The 18,604-nt window shown below is 51.0% G+C and overlaps 6 protein-coding genes across 6 annotated transcripts; 2 read left to right on the top strand and 4 right to left on the bottom strand.

Annotated features, from left to right (window-relative positions):
• Nucleotides 1-198: 198 nt before the first annotated feature.
• Nucleotides 199-2,141, bottom strand: PV10_00184 (uncharacterized protein; the record flags this gene model as incomplete). Its single annotated transcript, XM_016364227.1, has 1 exon — nt 199-2,141. The coding sequence occupies one exon, from the start codon at nt 2,139-2,141 to the stop codon at nt 540-542; it is 1,602 nt and encodes a 533-aa protein (XP_016227876.1). The 3' UTR covers nt 199-539.
• A 344-nt stretch (nt 2,142-2,485) lies between these two features.
• On the bottom strand, nt 2,486-3,799 carry PV10_00183 (uncharacterized protein). Its single transcript, XM_016364226.1, has 2 exons — nt 3,716-3,799; nt 2,486-3,656 (listed from the first exon to the last, which is right to left on the bottom strand). The coding sequence occupies exons 1-2, from the start codon at nt 3,753-3,755 to the stop codon at nt 2,608-2,610; spliced, it is 1,089 nt and encodes a 362-aa protein (XP_016227875.1). The 5' UTR covers nt 3,756-3,799; the 3' UTR covers nt 2,486-2,607.
• Nucleotides 3,800-4,344: 545 nt separating this feature from the next.
• Nucleotides 4,345-8,903, top strand: PV10_00182 (uncharacterized protein). Its single transcript, XM_016364225.1, has one exon. It carries the CDS (start codon nt 4,670-4,672, stop codon nt 8,531-8,533), a length of 3,864 nt encoding a protein of 1,287 aa, XP_016227874.1. The 5' UTR covers nt 4,345-4,669; the 3' UTR covers nt 8,534-8,903.
• On the bottom strand, nt 8,827-12,917 carry PV10_00181 (uncharacterized protein). The gene is made up of 4 exons (XM_016364224.1): nt 12,327-12,917; nt 12,033-12,269; nt 11,124-11,971; nt 8,827-11,074 (listed from the first exon to the last, which is right to left on the bottom strand). The coding sequence occupies exons 1-4, from the start codon at nt 12,433-12,435 to the stop codon at nt 9,092-9,094; spliced, it is 3,177 nt and encodes a 1,058-aa protein (XP_016227873.1). The 5' UTR covers nt 12,436-12,917; the 3' UTR covers nt 8,827-9,091.
• Nucleotides 12,918-13,668: 751 nt separating this feature from the next.
• PV10_00180 (uncharacterized protein) lies at nt 13,669-15,171 on the bottom strand. The gene is made up of 4 exons (XM_016364223.1): nt 14,663-15,171; nt 14,545-14,606; nt 14,162-14,497; nt 13,669-14,100 (listed from the first exon to the last, which is right to left on the bottom strand). The coding sequence occupies exons 1-4, from the start codon at nt 14,763-14,765 to the stop codon at nt 13,927-13,929; spliced, it is 675 nt and encodes a 224-aa protein (XP_016227872.1). The 5' UTR covers nt 14,766-15,171; the 3' UTR covers nt 13,669-13,926.
• Nucleotides 15,172-15,798: 627 nt separating this feature from the next.
• Nucleotides 15,799-18,062, top strand: PV10_00179 (uncharacterized protein). Its single transcript, XM_016364222.1, has 2 exons — nt 15,799-16,824; nt 16,877-18,062. The coding sequence occupies exons 1-2, from the start codon at nt 16,419-16,421 to the stop codon at nt 18,007-18,009; spliced, it is 1,539 nt and encodes a 512-aa protein (XP_016227871.1). The 5' UTR covers nt 15,799-16,418; the 3' UTR covers nt 18,010-18,062.
• The last annotated feature ends 542 nt before the right edge of the window (nt 18,063-18,604 follow it).

Here is an 18,604-nt window from a genome sequence, read left to right as displayed (position 1 = left end):
CTGGTAGTTCACCAATCGTTTTTGTCAGCGTGCCATAAGTTTTATTCTTGCCTGGAGAATTGCTGGGCCTGACGCGCCCAACAAAGCTGGCATTTCAGGTGGGGAGGTCTACTGGGCGGGGCTGAGGGGTGTCAGCCTCAGGGTGTGCTGGGGCCTTTAGAACCCAAGGACGCCTGTTAGAGCCTAAATACTGGCGGTGCCCAGTCAAATAGCCGGAGGCTATGCCGTTGAGCGTTCTCAGTGTGAGTATGTTCGCACACTGAATCAAGGGATCCATTCTCAGATCCAAATGCTCAATGGACTGTCTTTGACAAGATCTGGACATGTGTTGCCGTGGTTCTACGACCTTCAAGCGCCGAAAATGCAAAAACGACCTTGAGTGGTATCCTCGTCTTCTGCAATGATCCAGCGCCAGCTGACCAATCTTGCGACTTCTGACTGATTTTTTGTAGAAGGTGGCAATACTTTGGGCCCCATGTCGTGGTTTTGCCAGATATTGGTTAAAGCGTCTTGCTTAACGTCTACCTCACCAAAGCCATTCAACCCACAACCCCTGGGCTCAGAATCTCCAGCATGCCGCGAGTCGTGCCAGCTTGCTTAGTGCGGTCGACCTCTTCAAGAACTCGTTCGCGAAGCTTCATGACCAATTTAGCCAACAGCTCACTTTCCGCTAGGTGTTTGGAGTAGAGGTCCATGATGTTCATCGCCAGCTCAACGCAGAGTGGAACAAAGGTTGAGTTGGGAATGTTCTTCCAGAGCCAACTCATGATCGGTTGAAGAGTCTGTTCGGTGCGATTTTCCAAGGCTGCTTTCAAGGCAGACCGATATCGAAGATTGTTGAGAAGTGTGACCACGGTCATTTTGTCTCCGCTCCTCAAGGCGAGATCCAGGGCATCTCCGTAACTGCCCTTGTGCAAGGCCTTTTCCCATTGAGTCTGCTTCTTGACCTTTGGTCTGCTGTCCCCTTGCACAATAATGTCCGCATCCTCGCCTTGGTGGTCTCTGCCTCTTAATCTCTTCTCGATGCCCCGGGTCCTTTTCTTGGCTTGTTTCTTGTCGTATTCTTCGATTGTCCCTGCAATCAATGCATCCATTTGCCGTTGCCGTTCCCGCTCCTTAATTTTCTGTTCCCCGGATAACCTGGTTTTGATACTGAGCTGGCCACTGGCCATTCCGACCACGACATGCTTCTCCTCTCGTGGACTTCCAGAGCCAATAACTGCCAGAGACAGTATGGGCGATGGGTATTTTGAACCATACACAACGTTCCACCCAGAAGTCTCAAAGACTTTCATGTGTCCGTCAAGGCCGCCGCTCACAATTCGGGTCCCGTTTGAAGCGAGAGCCAGGGCAGTGACCGTTTTCTGGTGATTTTTGATGATGTGGCGTGGGCGGCCAGCCACAATATCCAACACAGCTACCTGGTTATCTGCCGCGGCCAGGATTGTCGTGCCAGAAGGCATGCATAATACATCTTCAACGGCAGCAATATGTTTGAAAGTCATCACGGCAGAAGATGGCGTCCGAGGGTCCCATAAACGCACTGTCTGGTCGTAGCTACCTGACACCAGTAGATTACCCGAGTTGCCAGGGAGAAACAACCCGGTGCGGACATAGTCTTGGTGGCCGCGGAAAGTCTCGACACTAGATTCGCTGGGAAGGTCCCATAATCTGACCGTTCGATCGTCACCGCAACTCATCAGGCTTGTAGGATCTCGTGGGCTCCATTTGACCGTCTGTACAGATTGTTTTTGCTCTTTCCACGTCTTGAGGATAGCTCTCGAGTTGACGTCAAAGACCTGTATGGCACCTGTCTCGTCACCTGCCGCCAGGACCCGTCCATCGTATCGAACCTCTCCACTGTAGGCAATGTCGTCGAATCGTGTAATTGACCGAACCACCTTACGGCTTTTTGTAGAATATAGCTGAACTCTAGCGCCAGTGGTTACTGCAAATGTATCGGATGTATTCTGGCTGGTGGCGCTGGGCGCTGGTTGAGAGATATGAACGACGGCATGCTTGGTTGGTGAGGGAACGCTAAGTGGTGACTTGAAACTCCTCCAGTAGATCTGTTCGGGGGTGAGAGAAGACAGCTGCGCAGGTAGTTTGACCTGGGCAATGGGCTGCACCTCAGCCGCCATTTTGAAAGTTGGATCACAAACCGATGGTGCTCATCAGACTTTGTTGTTTTATCCTCGGTGGAAAAATACTGGACGCAGCCTGGATGGACTGTAGTTGGAGTTCTCCAGGAAATTTTTCTCGGAGAAATCTAATCTCCGCACTCTGGTCTGATCTTACTACATTTAGCCAAATTTCAAATCAATCAGCGTCGAGACACGTTTTTCAAGAGATTCACTGGAGGTACATTCCATGTATGGTATCCCGAGCGTCTTGAGAGAGCGAGAGCGGTTATGATCTGATGATAGCCTTGCCATATTTCTCGATTGTGGCGTAATCCCGGCTACATTGACGAACGGGGAGATCATGTTCAGACTTCTAAAGGTATTATTGATTCAGAAGCAGGCAAATCTGCACACTGCAACTAGGTATATATTTTGTACAATGTGCATCGTCCATAACATTCATGGTAAATGGAGCTCGTCCAATTTACCACAACAAGTGCTGGCGCTGGGCAGTCACTTTACGATCGGGAAGCTGAACCCATAGGTTCTTCCCGGACAATCGCTTCCTCAAAGCCTTTGCTTCCTTTTCCGCCTTTTGTCGTATCCGCGTCTTCTCCTCTTTTAGAACCACACTGATACCGGTATATGGCGGTCGTAGCATATTAGTCCGGCCTCTGGCACGGAATTCAGGTTCCTGCCCATACGAGCCTCGATTGATCCAGGCTTCAGAAATATAAATAGTGGATGGATCGGGTGCGTGGCCAAATTTGTGAGATTTGATGGGGGTTTCGTGCGCAAGAGGGGGGGTTTGGGATGGGTCTTTTGTGAGTCTTCGGTCGATTTCCTCAGGTGAAGTAGGACTAAGGCCCATGCCTCTGCTGGTGATGGCCTCGTAGCGGGCTTGTAAAAGATGCTCCTTAACATCCTTGGCCACCTTCTTCCCCGAAAAGCGCATCTGAAGAATGGCTTCGTCCAAAGACTTTCCCGCGATTTGGCGAGCAAGTGGAGCCAGCTTCTTCATCGATGTCTTGAAGAAATGGGACTTTGACAGATGAGATTTTTCCGTGCGTGCAATTTCCATTTCTTTGGTGGGCCGGCCGCGACGTCGAATGTGACGGACGATCATTTTTCGTTGCCAAAGTCGGCGAGCTTTTGGGCGAGGATCGAGAGCGAAAGCCATGTTCTGTTGATTTCGTCCTTCGAGGCCGACTTCGAATGCTTTTTTGGTGGGGGAGGGGGTCGCTGAAGGAGTCGCCGAGGGTGCAACCGCGCCCCAGACGCTATTGGAGGCAAGACTACCCTGGACCAGAGCAGGTTCTTCTAGCTGTTCCACGGCTTGTGCATTCCCCTTTCTACGACCTTTGGGGGTACTTGACTGGGATGTGGCGGAGACTGATGTCGATTCTTGGGAAGACAGATCTTTCTTGCCCAAGAAGCGGCTAATGCGATCGGTCAGAGCTTTGCGAGGAAAACTAGCATGATAGGACCGAGTTAAGGGTGGGTAGAGGAACACAAGATTGTTCGGTTGAAGGACTAAGAATTGTTAGTTGACAAGATTCTTGATTGGGTACGGGAGCTGGAGGATGTCATACCTCTGCAGGCATGTCGCAGAGCGACCTGCTGCGAGTTCATGATTGGGATTGAGCACCGAAAGAGCTGAGTTGATGACGGTGGTGTCGAAGCAGCAATGGATTGAAGCTGTACAAATATGCAGTTTTACAAAACGGGAAACTATCAAGGTACAATGCGTGGCCGTAGTGATACGGCGAGATATTAAATCACCAAGCGCCGTCACCATTGTCAGTCACGGGACCCGTGACCCCCTCACTTTTCAGGCAGAACAGCTCCTCTAAAATTGGTATTAGACATCTTCTACTGCCTGGGATTTCGAACAAAAGTAATGTTTATCAAGATATTCGTTTCTTTCATGCGTCATCGATTCGGAACCCAGGCTAGGAAATACGAATGTACGGAGTACTCCAACTGAGGAATTGCCAAAGTCCAAGGATTGGGTGGGCCGAGGCCAAATACAGGAACCGGCTTTTATTTTAGCTAAAGGCCTGGAGGCCCTGAAGGCTTTCGACCCTGTCGCTAGCGCCTGAAAAGTGCCACCAGTTCCTTTAATGCCGTTCCTTAACCTAAAAATGGGCTTGAACTTGGATAATTTATCCGGCTTCAACTTCTCATAACCTAACTAGTACCTAGTAACTACGGAGTAGTAGTAAAACAACCGTGCCGTGCCGTTGTTGCCTCGAGGGAAATGCGAGAGCGCAGATGATTCTTCTACCCGCGTCAGCTATCATCAATTCAACGTCGACATCATCCCAACACCAAGACGTCTCTCTCGCGCGAGCGTAAGGAGCCTTCGAGTCTTCTTCCATTGTCAGATCCCTTCGCCGAGTGTATAGCATGGCCGGCGAATCCCTCGTTTCTTTTCCTCGATTTGTCGGAACAAAAGCATGGCCAGCCTGGATTGAAAGCATTTCACAACATCATTAGCCACTTCTCTCAACGACCCTCTATCTAACCCCTCAGCCCACGCGATCATGGACATCAACTCTCTACTGTCTCCTTCCGAGACCCCTCGCGCCTCCTCTCTCACCCCTACCATGGCAACCCCGCCAGTCGTCCCTTCTTTAAAACATGCCACCGTCCAGCGCGCAAGTTCTTCAACCTCACTCCCTCTTTCTACCAATTCTCCACTCTCAAGAGCCATACATCCTCCATCTAGCATCCCACCTCATGTTCGCAGTCCCTTGCAACAACCCGCCCACTCTTCTCCGCTCATCAGTCCAGTTCCTGCCGGCACTGTCGCTCAGCTCCTGCCCAGGACGTCCTCCACTCAGAGCATCGAGACTCTGGCCGATCTCTCCTCCTTGCAAACACACCAGACTGCAAGAGTGACTCCTCCAATCATGAACAGAGGGGACTCGACCGACAGCCAAAAGTCCTCTGCAGGACCATATCCCACTCTCCCTGCTGCGGCTGCCACTTCACAGCCTCGAACCTCTTTCGACATTGCCATGGTCGAGACTCCCAATAAAGAAGTCTTGCGGTCCGATTACTCCAATACCTCTCTAGGGCTGGACGCTCAGCAACGCCTGGCGGTCCTGGTCGCGTATATTCAAGAAACCCCATCCTCCTACGAGGCTCATACGGAAATCATCAAGATCCTCCATCACGGCTTTGTCGATTATATATATCCCTCCTCAGACCCCAACGCGCGCCGTAATCCGAAATCATACGATCTCTTACCCGAGCTGCGCCGCGCTCGTGAAAATTTGGATAAATTATTTGCGGTAGGAGAAGAACAATGGCTCGATTGGCTTCAAGACGAGAGCATTCTGGCAGAGACTGCAGACGAACGTGTTGCTGTTGTGGACAAGTGTCAGCGTGCTCTATCCGAAGAACTTGGTAGCGTAAGACTCTGGATAACATACGGCGAATGGGTTTTACACTGCTATAAATGGGCCCAGGATGCACTCGGTGATCCTCAAGCCGAAAATCTCGATCCTGAACGCTTAATTGGCCGTGAGGTCTTTGACTGGAAGACAGTCTTGGACATCTGGGCTGATGCCGTCCAGCACACAAAGACAGATATGAGCCGGAGCCACGAAGTCTGGAACAAATTTTTCCGCGTGCAATTTGGCGAGCCCGGCACCGAACTCGCCATCAACGATGCTACCGAAGCCCTCTCCCTCTTCCAAACAAGACTTCGTGTTCCCCATGCTCAATGGCAACATACTTTCTCTGCATTCTCTAGCTTTGTTTCAGCAAATGTACCGCCAGATGAGTATGAGGCAGTGATGGCATCTACCCTCAAGGACTCGGCCATGGCAAAGCAGATATTTGCAGACCGAGACCATCTAGAAACTGCTATCGAGCAAGCAAAGAATACCGGGGACCAAGCTGCTGAATTTCAAGCTTTCTCGGCCTACATAGAATGGGAGAGAGCCCAACGCGAAATCTCAAAAAATGGGAAGGCCAGAGGGAAGCGCAGCCAACTGGCCATTTCTACAGCCGACTTCGATATGATTGCTGCTCTCTTTCAACGAGCCGAGCTGCGTTTCCCATCGTCCTTGCCCATCTGGGAGGAACACATCGAACACATCCTGGCAAATTCAAAAGCCGACGCATTGCCTCTCCTTGCGAGGGCCACCAAACATTGCCCTTGGTCTGGTTCACTCTGGAAACAGTATTTGTTAACATCCGAACTCATGGAACAACCTTTCGACGCAACCGAGACGATCAAACACAAAGCCACTCAGACGGGATTGTTGGATGCCGCTGGAATTGAAGAAGCCCTGGTTGTCTACGATGCATGGTGTGGCTATCTTCTGCGTCGCACGAGACGTCCAGATGCCACCGAGGAAGATGCTGATGTTGCTGAGATGGGGATCCGGTCTTCAATAGAGGCCGTGCATAGCCTCGCTTCGAAGCTCGGTATGTCCTCCGATTTCGACTCCACTTTTCGCCTGCAGCGAAAACATGTTGAGTATCTCAAATCTCAACACCGCCTAGACAATGCAAGAGCTCAATTCGATGAGATGATTGCGGATTACGGCAAATACTACAAGTTTTGGCTACGTTTCTACGATTTTGAGCTCCAGAAGAACGTCCAGATGGCCTTTTCACACAGCAATGGCGCTGACAGACTCGCTGCAATCTCATCGGCCCCGTTCGCCGCTGCCATCCTCAAACAGGGGCTCCAACAGTCTCAACTTGACTTTCCAGAGCCCTTGATTGAGGCTTTGATCAATCACTGTGAAGACTATGAAGACGCTGAGGAGTTGCAAAGTGCACTGAGCCTCGCACGCAAGGTGCGGAAGACACTCGCAGTCAAAAGACATCAAGAGGCACTTGAAAATCCGGTACTCGTCACTGATGCACAGGCAGCAGAGGTGCAAGTGAAGGACGACTATGAGCTCACAAACGGGCTGTCAATTGGAAAGCGCAAGCGCGACAATGATGTCGATGACGTCGATGAAAAGACCAAGCGGCGGAGGAGCAATGATGATTCTGAACAGCCGCTAGAGTCAATCGATAAACCTGATCAACCTCTCAAACGTGACCGCGAGCATGCCAGTGTATTGGTTCGTGGTATACCGGCAAATCTAGCTGACTCTAAAATCAGGCAATTCTTTAGCGCTTGTGGCACAGTCAAAAGTCTTAGGCCGCTGCAGGACGAGGATGGCAGTGTCGTTGTCGAGTTTGAAGACGCCGATGCTGCTAACTATGCCCTTTCTCGCGATGGTCGGGATCTCGATGGATCAGCCTTGTCCGTCACTCTCAACACAGGCTCCACTCTTTATGTCACCAACTATATTGCAGCAGCAGACGAGACATATATCCGAGATCTTATGAGTCCGTACGGAGACATCATTAGCATCCGCTTCCCGTCGTTGCAGAAGAACAAGAGACGCAGATTTTGCTATGTGGACTTCAAGCGGCCCTCAGCTGCCCAAGCTGCTACCAAACTCGACGGAAAAGAGATTGATGGTCTGGCAATCACGGTCAAAATCTCAGATCCGTCGATCAGGCAGCCTCGTACAGAGCAAGCCGATGGACGAGAGCTCTTTGTGGGTCATCTGCCTTTCAAAGCCACGAAAGAGGATATTGAACAGGCTTTTTCGTCTTTTGGCACCGTCGAGCACGTGAAACTCCCTCAAGACCCCAAGTCGAGCTCACGAAACCGTGGCATCGCGTTTATCACGTTCGCGACGTCGGACGAGGCACAAGCGGCTTTGGCTATGCATCAGCAGGATATCCTCGGGAGAAAAATCACCGTCAGTCAGGCTACCGAAAAAGGACCCAGAGGTGCCCGGTCCGTCAACGGCAGATCAAAGTCACCGTCCGTCGCGGTCGATGACAATGATAAAGCCTCTGCAAAGGGTTCTCTCCAGGCTCAAGAAGAGTCAGAAATCGAAGACCGACGAAGTCGAACTATTGCCATATCCGGTCTTCCTGACACTATCAATGAGAGCCGGCTGCGTGTACTGGCCGAGAAATTTGCTCCTGTTCGCAAAGTGATACTCAAGACAAATCACCAAGGTGCTCTAATTGAGTTCGAGACGATCGCCGATGCCGGTCGTGCTTCGATTGAGCTTGAGGGGTTCGAGATCATTCCAGGTCGCAAGATCCGCATCACGACGGAAAAGGAGATGCTTCAACAGCAAGCCGAGCACAAGCAAGAACAGTTCGTCAAGAAGGCTACCGTTGGTCATGCACTTTCCAATGGACCTGTGAGAAGGCCCAACCAGCCGGGTACAAGAAAGGGTGGACACCTTGGACAGCGATCTAATATGGTGTTTGCGTCGGCCAAGAAGGAAGCTGAGGCTGCAACAGATGAGAAGCCAGGGGTCGGAAAAACCAACGACGATTTCAGGTCACTAATGAATAATAAGACATAGGAAAGGGGGGAAACATGGTGGTAATGGTGGAGCCAGAGACAACCGGACGGGAACAAAATGTGATTTATGCCATGTGGTAGGGGCAGGCCAAATGCGACGATGTCAGGGAGGGCCTACTAAGACGCATGGCGAAATTAGGGATATGCTTCCTTGTGCAGACCTGAAAAGGGGAGGGAAAGGTTCGATGACCTAGGAGTCTGATTGGTGTGATGTATGATAGATCAAAAAAATTCAGGTGGAGCTACGTGTCATCAAAGATGGTGAATCGTATATTGAAACTTGAGCTTTGCAGATGATCTTGTGGCAATACTGGGATCCCACATGAAGCTTCTTTTGTTTATTTCTCTATCGATACCCGACCCATGGTTAAAGGCTGGGGCCGCTCCCCAATATGTTATGGAATCCTCGAGACCCAAGTGTTCGTTCTCGTGATTCCTGTTGACTATAGATGTATCAAGGCTCAATTAGAATACTGACTGGGCGCATAGAGCTGTCTTGGAGCTAAGTAAATTTTCGCCTGCTTCAAGCAATAGAGACAATCTGCGAAATGGACCTGGCTCAATCAAAGACATCCACCGCGTATCTAGCGCCTCTGAGACCCTCCCACCATTTTTTGGCGTCCGCCTCGGAGACAGACTTGCCTTTCTTCTCTTCTCTTTCGATGACCATTTTGACCACCACATCAGAAATTCCCCGACCCAGTGCCGCACTACCGCAGATGTACGCTCTGGCGCCCTGGGCGAACAGGTCTCCCACCACTTCTCGCTCCACCCACAATCTATCCTGCGCGTACTTGGCACCCTTGGACTTTGCGGCGTCCCGGCTAAAGGCATAGAAAAGCTCGACTACGCCATCCTTTTCCCACTGTTCGAGTTGTTCACCGTAGAGGCGGTCGTGATCAGGGTGCCGACACCCGATGAAAAGGAGACTGGGCCCGATCTCGACGCTTGGATTGGTCTTTCGGGCGGCAGCGATGCGGGCAGCCCGCTCTTCTACAAAGCCGAGGAATGGTGCCAGACCTGTGCCGGCGCAAATCATCATGACGGGAGTCTTCAAGTCCGGTGGAAGGTGGAATGTTGCGTGGGATTTCTTGATCATCAACTGGACGGCAGTGCCTGCTGACAAGCCTTTGAGATAATTTGTTGCGACGCCTAGGTGAGGAGCGTCGGCGTCAGCACTGTTGGAATTTGTGACCACGGAGTACACGATCCGTGCTTTCGCCGGGTCGGTTAGCGGCGACGACGAGATGGAGTATTGTCGAATTCGCATTGGGGGTAGCATGGAGAGGAAGACGGGGAAGGGCAGCTTGATGTCGGGATGTTGTTCGAGAAGTTCGAGAACCGAGAGGACCGAGTTGGGACCCGGGGTCAAGGGTTCGTTGAATGTACCTTCTTTGCTGTAGTGGGCAAGCACCGTCAGGTTCTTGCGGCTGGCCGGACTGTTGAGCTCCAAGTATGCAGAAAGCACGTTTGCGACGGAAAGACTGACTTCGGTGGGGATGGTAGTATGAGCGCCCTTGGCGAGCTTCATCGTGGCATCCCAGGGAAGGCCAAAGTGGCGGAGGACTCTTGCTATGGTGCTCTGCGTATTGATGGGGAGGAGTGCGAGGTAGTCGCCAGCTTCATAAGTGAGGTTGCTTGGGAGCTTGAACTCTGTTAGACGCTTCTCGGGAGTGCCTGGTGCGCTGAGAACCTCATTTCGGAGGACGAGTGCATCGTAGACGGTCTGTCTGAGGTGTGAGGCACGAGCGCTGGTGTTGATTTCCACATCGAGACCATCAAAGGCTTGGTCTGGTGTCGAACCTGCAGCAAGAACCGGCCACAGCTTCTGGTCTTGCCAGGAGTCGAAGTCGTCGAATACTTGTCCTTGTGCAACATCTGATTGACCACGCTCGGCGATTTGCTTGGCGCCCTTCCTGGCGAGTTCTGAGTCAATGAGTTTGGGAACCTTTTGATAAGTGGCAACCCAGTCATGGTGCCCACAACCAAAGACGGCAAAATGAACGTTTTTGAGTGATTGGGCATCAACTTTCTCCAACCACTCAACGAAATCATTGGCGTTGTCTGGGGGATTGCCTTCGTAGCTGGCAGTAATGACGATGACAGGACGATCGGTGGGTAGTTTGTCGACAGCGTCATCTAGAGGTTTGATGGTTGCAGTAAATCCACGACTGGCGGCGGCCTTGGCCAAGTTTTGAGACAGGCCTTCACAAGTTCCTGAATTGGAGCCATATAGCACGAGCATCGGCTTTCCAGACGCCAGTGTGGGAGCAAAAGCTGTAGACCCCGATGGCTGTTTTGATGAGCTGCTGGTGCCATCGTAGAGTTTCCTCTCAATATTAAGCGCATCGATTCCCTCGCGGAGGGAAGCGTGCACGTAAAGTTCGTCTGGTTTGATGGTGAGAGTGCTCTTCAGATGCAGTTGATATGAAGGGTCATCAAGCTTGAGATCAAAGTTCTGCAAGATCAGGGCAAGAGCCATGAGGGCTTCTTGCCAGGCAAAAGGGCGACCTATACATGCTCTGACACCGTTTCCGAAAGGCTGCGAGTCTGTCAGTGGTGAGGCGGGCATACTAGTACATGAGACTCACCTTCCATGCGGCAGGGGGCAACTTGGTGAAGTTTTCACCATACATTCTCTCGGGCTTGAATTCCTTGGCATCATCTCCCCAGACCTTTGGATCTCGATGAATTGAAGGAAGATGGCATATGAATGACGCGTCTGGTGGGAGTAGATACTTACCTCCCCCAATCACCACGGGTTCGGTATTTCCAGGGAGCGGAATGCGTGAGAAGGCGGGAGCGGTTGGCATGAGTCTGAGAGATTCTCTCAGAACGGCCTCGAGATATGGGAATTTGGTCAGATGGTCGACTCTGATGGGGCCAGTACCCAGAACGGTATCAACCTCCTTTCGGGCTTTTTCGAGGGCGTCGGGGCTCCTGAGGAGGTAGAAAGTGGTGAAACTCAGGAGTCCCGAGGTGGTTTCGTGGCCGGCAATTAAAAATGTGATCATGTTGTTCATGATACTTTGATCTGTAAGCCGTTCCTTTGTTTTCGGATCTTTCCCAAACAGCATGGCGTTCAGAAGATCCTTCTTCTCGACTGGGTTGGCGCGGCGATGGTCGATGACCTCCTTGGCGACACCTTTCATGAATTCAATATCCCTCAGGAACTGGCGTTCGGGCTCTGGGTTCCACCATGACTCAAGGCGTGTGCGCGATCCCTGCTTTCCGGCTTCGACGAGAAATCGAACCATGGCATCGACGAAGGGATGCAGGGACTCAGAGTAGAAAGAATTGAAGCGCTTTCCCATTGCGCAAAGGGCAATGGAATCGAGGGTCAATCGCGTATAATCATCGGTGACATGAATCCTTGCTTCGGGGCCCACTCGAGCCCACTTTGAAATGAGTTGGGTTGCGATATCAAGCATTTCGTCAACTATGAGTGATCAAGGTCAGAGACTAGGAGGCAGGTAGAAAGACTGGGCGAACAAGCATACACATGTCATGGATGCCAATAGGGCCAAAGGCAGGGACTAATGTGCGATGAGCCACATCCCAATTGTGTTCTCCGAGGTAGGCTGTGAATAGTCCATCGCCGACGCCCTTACGAATTCGCTCGACGGGGCCAGCGACGGCTTTGCAAAAGCGTTTGTCGTCACATATCTCATCATTCAATTCGACCGAATTGATGACATATCTGTCTCTGCCAAAGAAGGATAGTTTGTAGATTTCACCTACAGAGTAAGGTTACTAGGGAGCCGTGGTGACGATGGGAGAAGGATAGTAATTACCATATGTATCTGTTAGACGTCCAAAGCTACCCTGGGGATCATTGGGATCAATATCTTTGACGTTCCCTAGCACCGGCAGGGGCGGGGGTTGTGGGATTGGGGTGGTCATGGTTTATGTGAGGTGTGGTGAATGAAGAGACCCGAAGTCAACACCCGTGGGGTGATGGAGAAAGAATGAATGTAATATAGAGTAAAGCACCAGGGTGGGCTGGGTTACTTCCCGAGAACTTTGAACGAGCCAGGCATACTCCGTATATGGCTTTCTTTTAAATGGTGGAGGTGCTATGGGTGCCCATTCAGAGGCAAGCTAATGAAAGCGAGATAAACGCCATGGCCTGATTTATTGGAAGTTGGGAAAAGGCGTTTTGACTTCCTGTTGACCTGAGCGTCGTTGCACATGTGCAGCCAAGGGCGGCCTGGACGGGTATCTTTGACGGCTGTGGCGTGTGTACGTACGGAGTACTACGTACTATACCGAGGAGGCATGGCACGACATGACGGTAGCTTTGCGAACACGAGGTGACATATCTCGGTAATCGGGCTCAATATCTTCATGACCGAGGCTGATCGTTGGATTGGGCATGAAGCATGATGTAGACACAGAGCAGAAGTGTCTCAAGTGTCTCATTTTTGAGGACAAAGACGCAAAACTGATTAAACGGACAAACTATTGGCCCGATGCATGACAATAAAGATGGCAGGAACCCTAGAGCCTCGGGACTTGGCAAGAGCCGTTGGCGCAAAGCCACTAACAGGACTAGCACGACTAGCACGACTAGCACGAACTAGCCACACTAAGAGCTTGTTGCTCCAGAATTTCTCCATATTCTGCGGATTCAAACGCCGTACAAGTGGCGAGTACTCTGTACAGAGTTGTTTCTTTTCTTAGTTAAGGTTTGCCATTTAAGCGAAGGTCCATTTACGATTAGTCTAGCGATTTTCTTTGCATGGCAGTGGACACTGGCCTGACACAACACCACGACCTCGAGCTGGCGCTGAAGGAGGCTGCAAGTACGGAGGAGTAGCACTCGTAGGTACTCGTACCTGATACGGAGTACTTGTGGTGGCTTTGTGGAGTTCCAAACCCTGAACCTGGCTTTGGGAAGGTGCATGCGGCGCGTACTCCGTACTCAGGATGCAGACTTGCCACCAATGCGATTCTCTCCATTCCTCAGCCACTTCCAAGTCGGTGACCATGTGGCACCGCCCCCCTAAGGTCACAAAGGTTACAGCAACGAGGTATTTCATCTTGATTGATGCTTCGTCATGAGTTCCAGTATTTCCATGTACTACAACCGAGATAGGCATACCTCAGGTATCAAGTTACCTAAGCACCTCCCAGGCCAATTATCGGTAGAGACACGTGGTGGGACATGACCAATCCTGGTGCTCTCATAACTTGCACAAGGCCTTTACCACAAGCGGTCGATAATTGATGTATTTGCCGAGAGTCCTTTTCAGTATTTCATTGCTTCTACTGACACGGCAGATCTGCTGCATGCCCCATACGCCAGCGACAGACAACTACCTAGTTGCCAATCATATGCGCCTTCCTAAAATTCATTGGTGAACCCAACCTCATTCGCTTGCCTCTATTACCTCAAGCATGGTCTGGAATCAACTCGTAACCTCCCTCACTAGGCAGGATGATTGCTGCCAATGTTATCGACACAGCACTCAAGGCTTCAAAACTCCACGAAATTGTACACATAGTCCAGCTCTTGTCCAGATACCAGCCGGAAAAGAATCGCTCATCGTTCTCGAATAGATATGCCTATCCAGGTCAGCCGGGGTCCAGTGCATCTCTGCCCCTTGTAAACAGAGCCATTACTCACCATCAGTGCCATGCCGATCGCTTGTACAACTGCAGATAACACAACCAAGATCGTGAGGACTCCCCACCCTTGTTCTCGTTTCTGCTTGCCCCCTATCAATAGTATTGCAAATGCTGCAATCGTCATGCCCTCGAGCACTACAGCAAATGACATGAGAAATCCAACCGACCTCCACATGCTGCAAAAGTAACGATCTTCGCCATGACAGTCGGTGTAACGAGGGAATGGTACGCATTGGAGGGATGACATGAGGTATGGGTCAGTAGCAGGAGGGAGGTTGGTGTTGGAACATCGGCGATGAAGCCCGTAGGTATAGTGTATCGAGGTCCCGTGGTTCTACTTCTTATCAGCTTAGGCCATGACCCAGACGCAACATGACCAACCGTGCTGCCATCGTAGGCAATCCAATTGGGAACAACAATGGAGGCAATAGTGAGCCCCGAGGCTGTTGAATAAGAGTTAGTCATCTCGTTCAAGCGGCAGATTCCAAGTCCAGCTTACAGGCTAGAAACACCAGCAGTGCGGCGGAGAAGACAATACTCCGCGTCAACATGCCGGTGTAATTATGTACACTCCCGCTGGGGACGAGTGAAAAGTCGGCCATCGTCCCCGCCACGCCAACAGGGGCGTTGCAACCACAAGTGTTGTGATTCTAATATGGTGGATTGAGGGTGGGGGTGATGGAAGAAGAGTTGCTTGCGTTTGGTGTCGGGCGGCGGCCAAAAGCGTGAGACCGCGATGCCTGGGGCAATCACTTAGTTCGACGATGAAAGGATCTCTGACGTCCTATCGCTAAGCAATCGCGTTTGATCGCAGTGTGCGGTCGGTGGAGGGGCGATTGCGTTGGAGAAGGCCTGTGCTTGTCAAACGCTCATATGCTGACTCACAGAACCTCGGTGCTGGTCAGTCGAGATGATAGATCGAATGCTGAAGATGGCTGCGACTGAAAACCTGGCGTCATGGCAATTTGGATAACAGCAGGCTGCACCACATCCTGCAACGAATGGCGGGTGGCAGCCAAGTTGGAGTTGGAGCTGGTCGAGGGCTGGCGTTGATTCCAGCTTAAACCCAATCTTGACTTGGAGGGGCTCCTCTTTGCCAAGGCCCTATGACGCTGGTTGTCCTCTCGTGCCTCTGCATCTCCAGCTCTATAACCTCGAGGTACCTCTGTAATAAGTACTTTGACAGTAGTAGTCCGTATGTAAATGTGTACAGAAGGCGTGAGTCTTCCTATAAAAGACATTGAAGACTTGAGTATCTGCTCTCTCGGCTTCATGTTCATGGAGCGCGGGCATAAAGAGAATAATAAGAAAGACTGTGCCGCATCACACATCTGGAAGTGCGACTACCTACCTACTCCGTAGGTAGCTAATACCAAATACCAACTTCCCTTTCTAGTTAATACCATCTACCTACTTCTCCTTCTAGCCACCTACATTTTTCCTCCCGTACTAAAATACAGGTCGAGTCTGGGGCACGGTAGGAGGTAGGTACCTCCCTAGGTAAGCATTTTTATGACTGCACCCCTGCGACCATACACGCGCATTCATTGTTGATTTTTCGAGGCTCGTCCACTCTGGAATGCCCGTATCTACAATGTCGGCATATTCCCACGCTCCACCGCAGTGACATCCAACAAGCTCACCGTTGTCCGCCTCCCGCCTCTTCATTCTTGATAGAAGCACAGCACCGGCCTTTACACCTCCAGTACCTCAACATCATGGTCAACACCACATCTAGCAGCTGAAGCCGACGGATACGGAACCAGGTCAGACGCCGCCAGTTAACACGAGTCATGCATGCGCCGAAGTCCTTGTCCAGATAGCTCTACAAGAACCAAGCTCTTTGGATCTTTGGCGCTCTCGCTTCGGCAGCTGCCACACTTTGATTGGCTCTACATTTTTGGGCGTAAAACAAACGGATCAAGTAGGCTGACAAAGCTTGCGTTGAATATACCTGAAGACAGTCGGTAGATCTCATGGGATCTGGCTGTGATGGGACTACGATGATGAGCCACTGCAATCAAACGCTCTAACGTCTAGGACGAACTATCTGATCCCGCGTTACTAGCTCCCTGTGTCTTTGCAGCCAGGGGTAAGGTTGAAACCGATCCATCATCAGCACCCGACATAAAACCAATTCTACCGCCAGAGACTGCTTGAACGACTTTATTAACCAGCTGATACAACACAACCAGAGCAGAGCACCAAAGGCAAGAGGAATGCAACACCAGCAAAATCAACTGCTATAAAGCGACATGGAGTTTTCCGATTATCGCTTCGTTATCCTGACTCCATCTAAAAAGCCCCGTAGTCAAAGGGCTATCGAGCTCGAAAGATCTTCGCTCCGGTCACATGCTGCCAGAGTGACATTTCGGAGGGCACGTTTGCAGAGACAAGTCTTGTACTCAAGTCAACAGCTGCACCCGGAATGCGGACAGTTATCTCTCGACAGGGAGCTCACGCGTGGAGCCGAATCAACATGTCGGCAGGAACTTGCCAACATGATTCCGGTGCGTACGCAACCACAGAGACACCAAGCAGACGAAGAGCCATCGCGTACGCCGACTGTACTCCCCATTCCCATCAGCACCAGCATGTTAGACCCATTTCTTCACCCTGCCATTGAGCTCACTGTGCCGGACAGACATTTGCTACATCACTGTATGTCGATTCAGCCAGTCTTATTCTCCACCGTAACTAACAAGTCATCCAGATATGACCCTGGTTCCGGACGGCGTCTTTGGCGTCGCGTCCAAAGAGCTCGCGCACATGATCAGAGAGGTTGTCATTAGAGACATCAGTACCAAGCCCTGTACTCTGGCCATGATCTTGTTCTCGGCAGAAAGCGGCGACCTGAGCTTCCAGCCAACCGATTGGGATCGCAGACAGTCAATCTTGAAACGACGTGGATATATCTATACATTGATTCGCCAGTTCCTGGCGGGGGTAGATGCGACGGGTATAGGTCTCAACGCCTTCACATTATCACTCGCAACTATGGCGGCGGCTGAGAAGCGTCTTGGGAATGTGGGTATATCCGAGATTCATATGCGTGCGGTCAAGAAAATCATCGACATGCATGGCGGACTCCACAAGATCCGTGAAATTGATTCGGCTCGAGCCATCATGTTGGTCAACATACTCATAGAAATTGGGACCCCTGATTTTCAGAACCAGCATATAATGCCCCAGACCTTGACCTGGCTTAAACAAAAGTTGCGCGCATTCCAAGCCTGGAATTATTGGCTCAGGCTGTGCGACATCTCGACTGCTGCACTGCCTGGTGACATTGAACCACTATCAACCGAAGCACACCGATGCCACGCCCGACACATGCAGCAATGGGCGTCTTTTTTCGACACCCCCGCGTTATCCCACTACATCACACCGCCACCTGGTTCCTTGACCACGGAGCAGTACCGCTCATACCTCGCCACCCTCTTCATCATCAACACTGCCTTCTGGGCCTTCCGCGACAGCTCTGCAACGAGTGCCGTTTACCTACGAGACATAGCCACCGCAGCGGCAAATAATCAAAGGAGAGAATCGGTCCTGCGTTGCTTTGGCACCAACTGTGCGACAGTGACGTTGCTGATTATGATGACTCATCACGCTGCCAACGTCCAAGGGCCAGACCAGACCACCGCGGATGTCTTCGCCGTCGAAGAGATTGTGGACTTTGTCGACCTCATGATGAGGGCATCGCCTAGGTCGAGAGATCTCGTCCTTCGTGCCCTGAGGTCGTATCTGTGTGAAACCGAGTTTACCGGTCTGACATATCTGAGCAATGCAACGATGGATGCACTAATGAATGAAATTCGTGTGACTGCTAACCAAGAGCCATAGAAGAAAGATGACATTCCTTGGAAAGACTTAAGGTGGGTGAGGATCGAGTTGACATGGTTGGTAGTATTTGCACGCTTGTCGTGCCCGTCTTGTCTGAACGATTTCGACTTTGTCTTGCGTTTTGCAATTTAATCATCCTTGACTTCGGTCCAAAGGGGAGGTCTATAATGGTGGAGGATTCTCAGAGTATGATCATAGCTCACGAACGGGGCTTCAGCCTTGTGATCCGTGCACCCAAATGAGTGCCCGTCTTCGTGTCGTGAGATTTGGTGTTCTTAGAGCCATGAGCCTTAATCTGTGAATGGGCATGACGGTCTTTGGCTGTTTCTGCAGTTACTGTCTTGGTGAACTCGGCTCGAGCTAGTTGTTCTTGTAGACTCTGGACAAAAGACAGAGTAGCTTCCTGGAGAGTTGGGTCTGGTGGTTGAATAGATACAAACGACATATTGTTGCGTAATGAGTACAAAAGAGTCGAAATCTGACGTCTAGTGGATATAAATCTATAAGATGATTGCAAAGGCGGTCAATGGATGATATGGACTATAAGTACTAATAAGCTGACCTATGGACTTGGGCGAGATAAAAATACATTATT

This window comes from Exophiala mesophila (genome assembly GCF_000836275.1).
Source record: "Exophiala mesophila strain CBS 40295 unplaced genomic scaffold supercont1.1, whole genome shotgun sequence".
NCBI classification, from domain to species: domain Eukaryota; kingdom Fungi; phylum Ascomycota; class Eurotiomycetes; order Chaetothyriales; family Herpotrichiellaceae; genus Exophiala; species Exophiala mesophila.
Note: the sequence above shows the minus strand (reverse complement) of the source record. Positions and strands in the feature narration are given on the sequence as shown.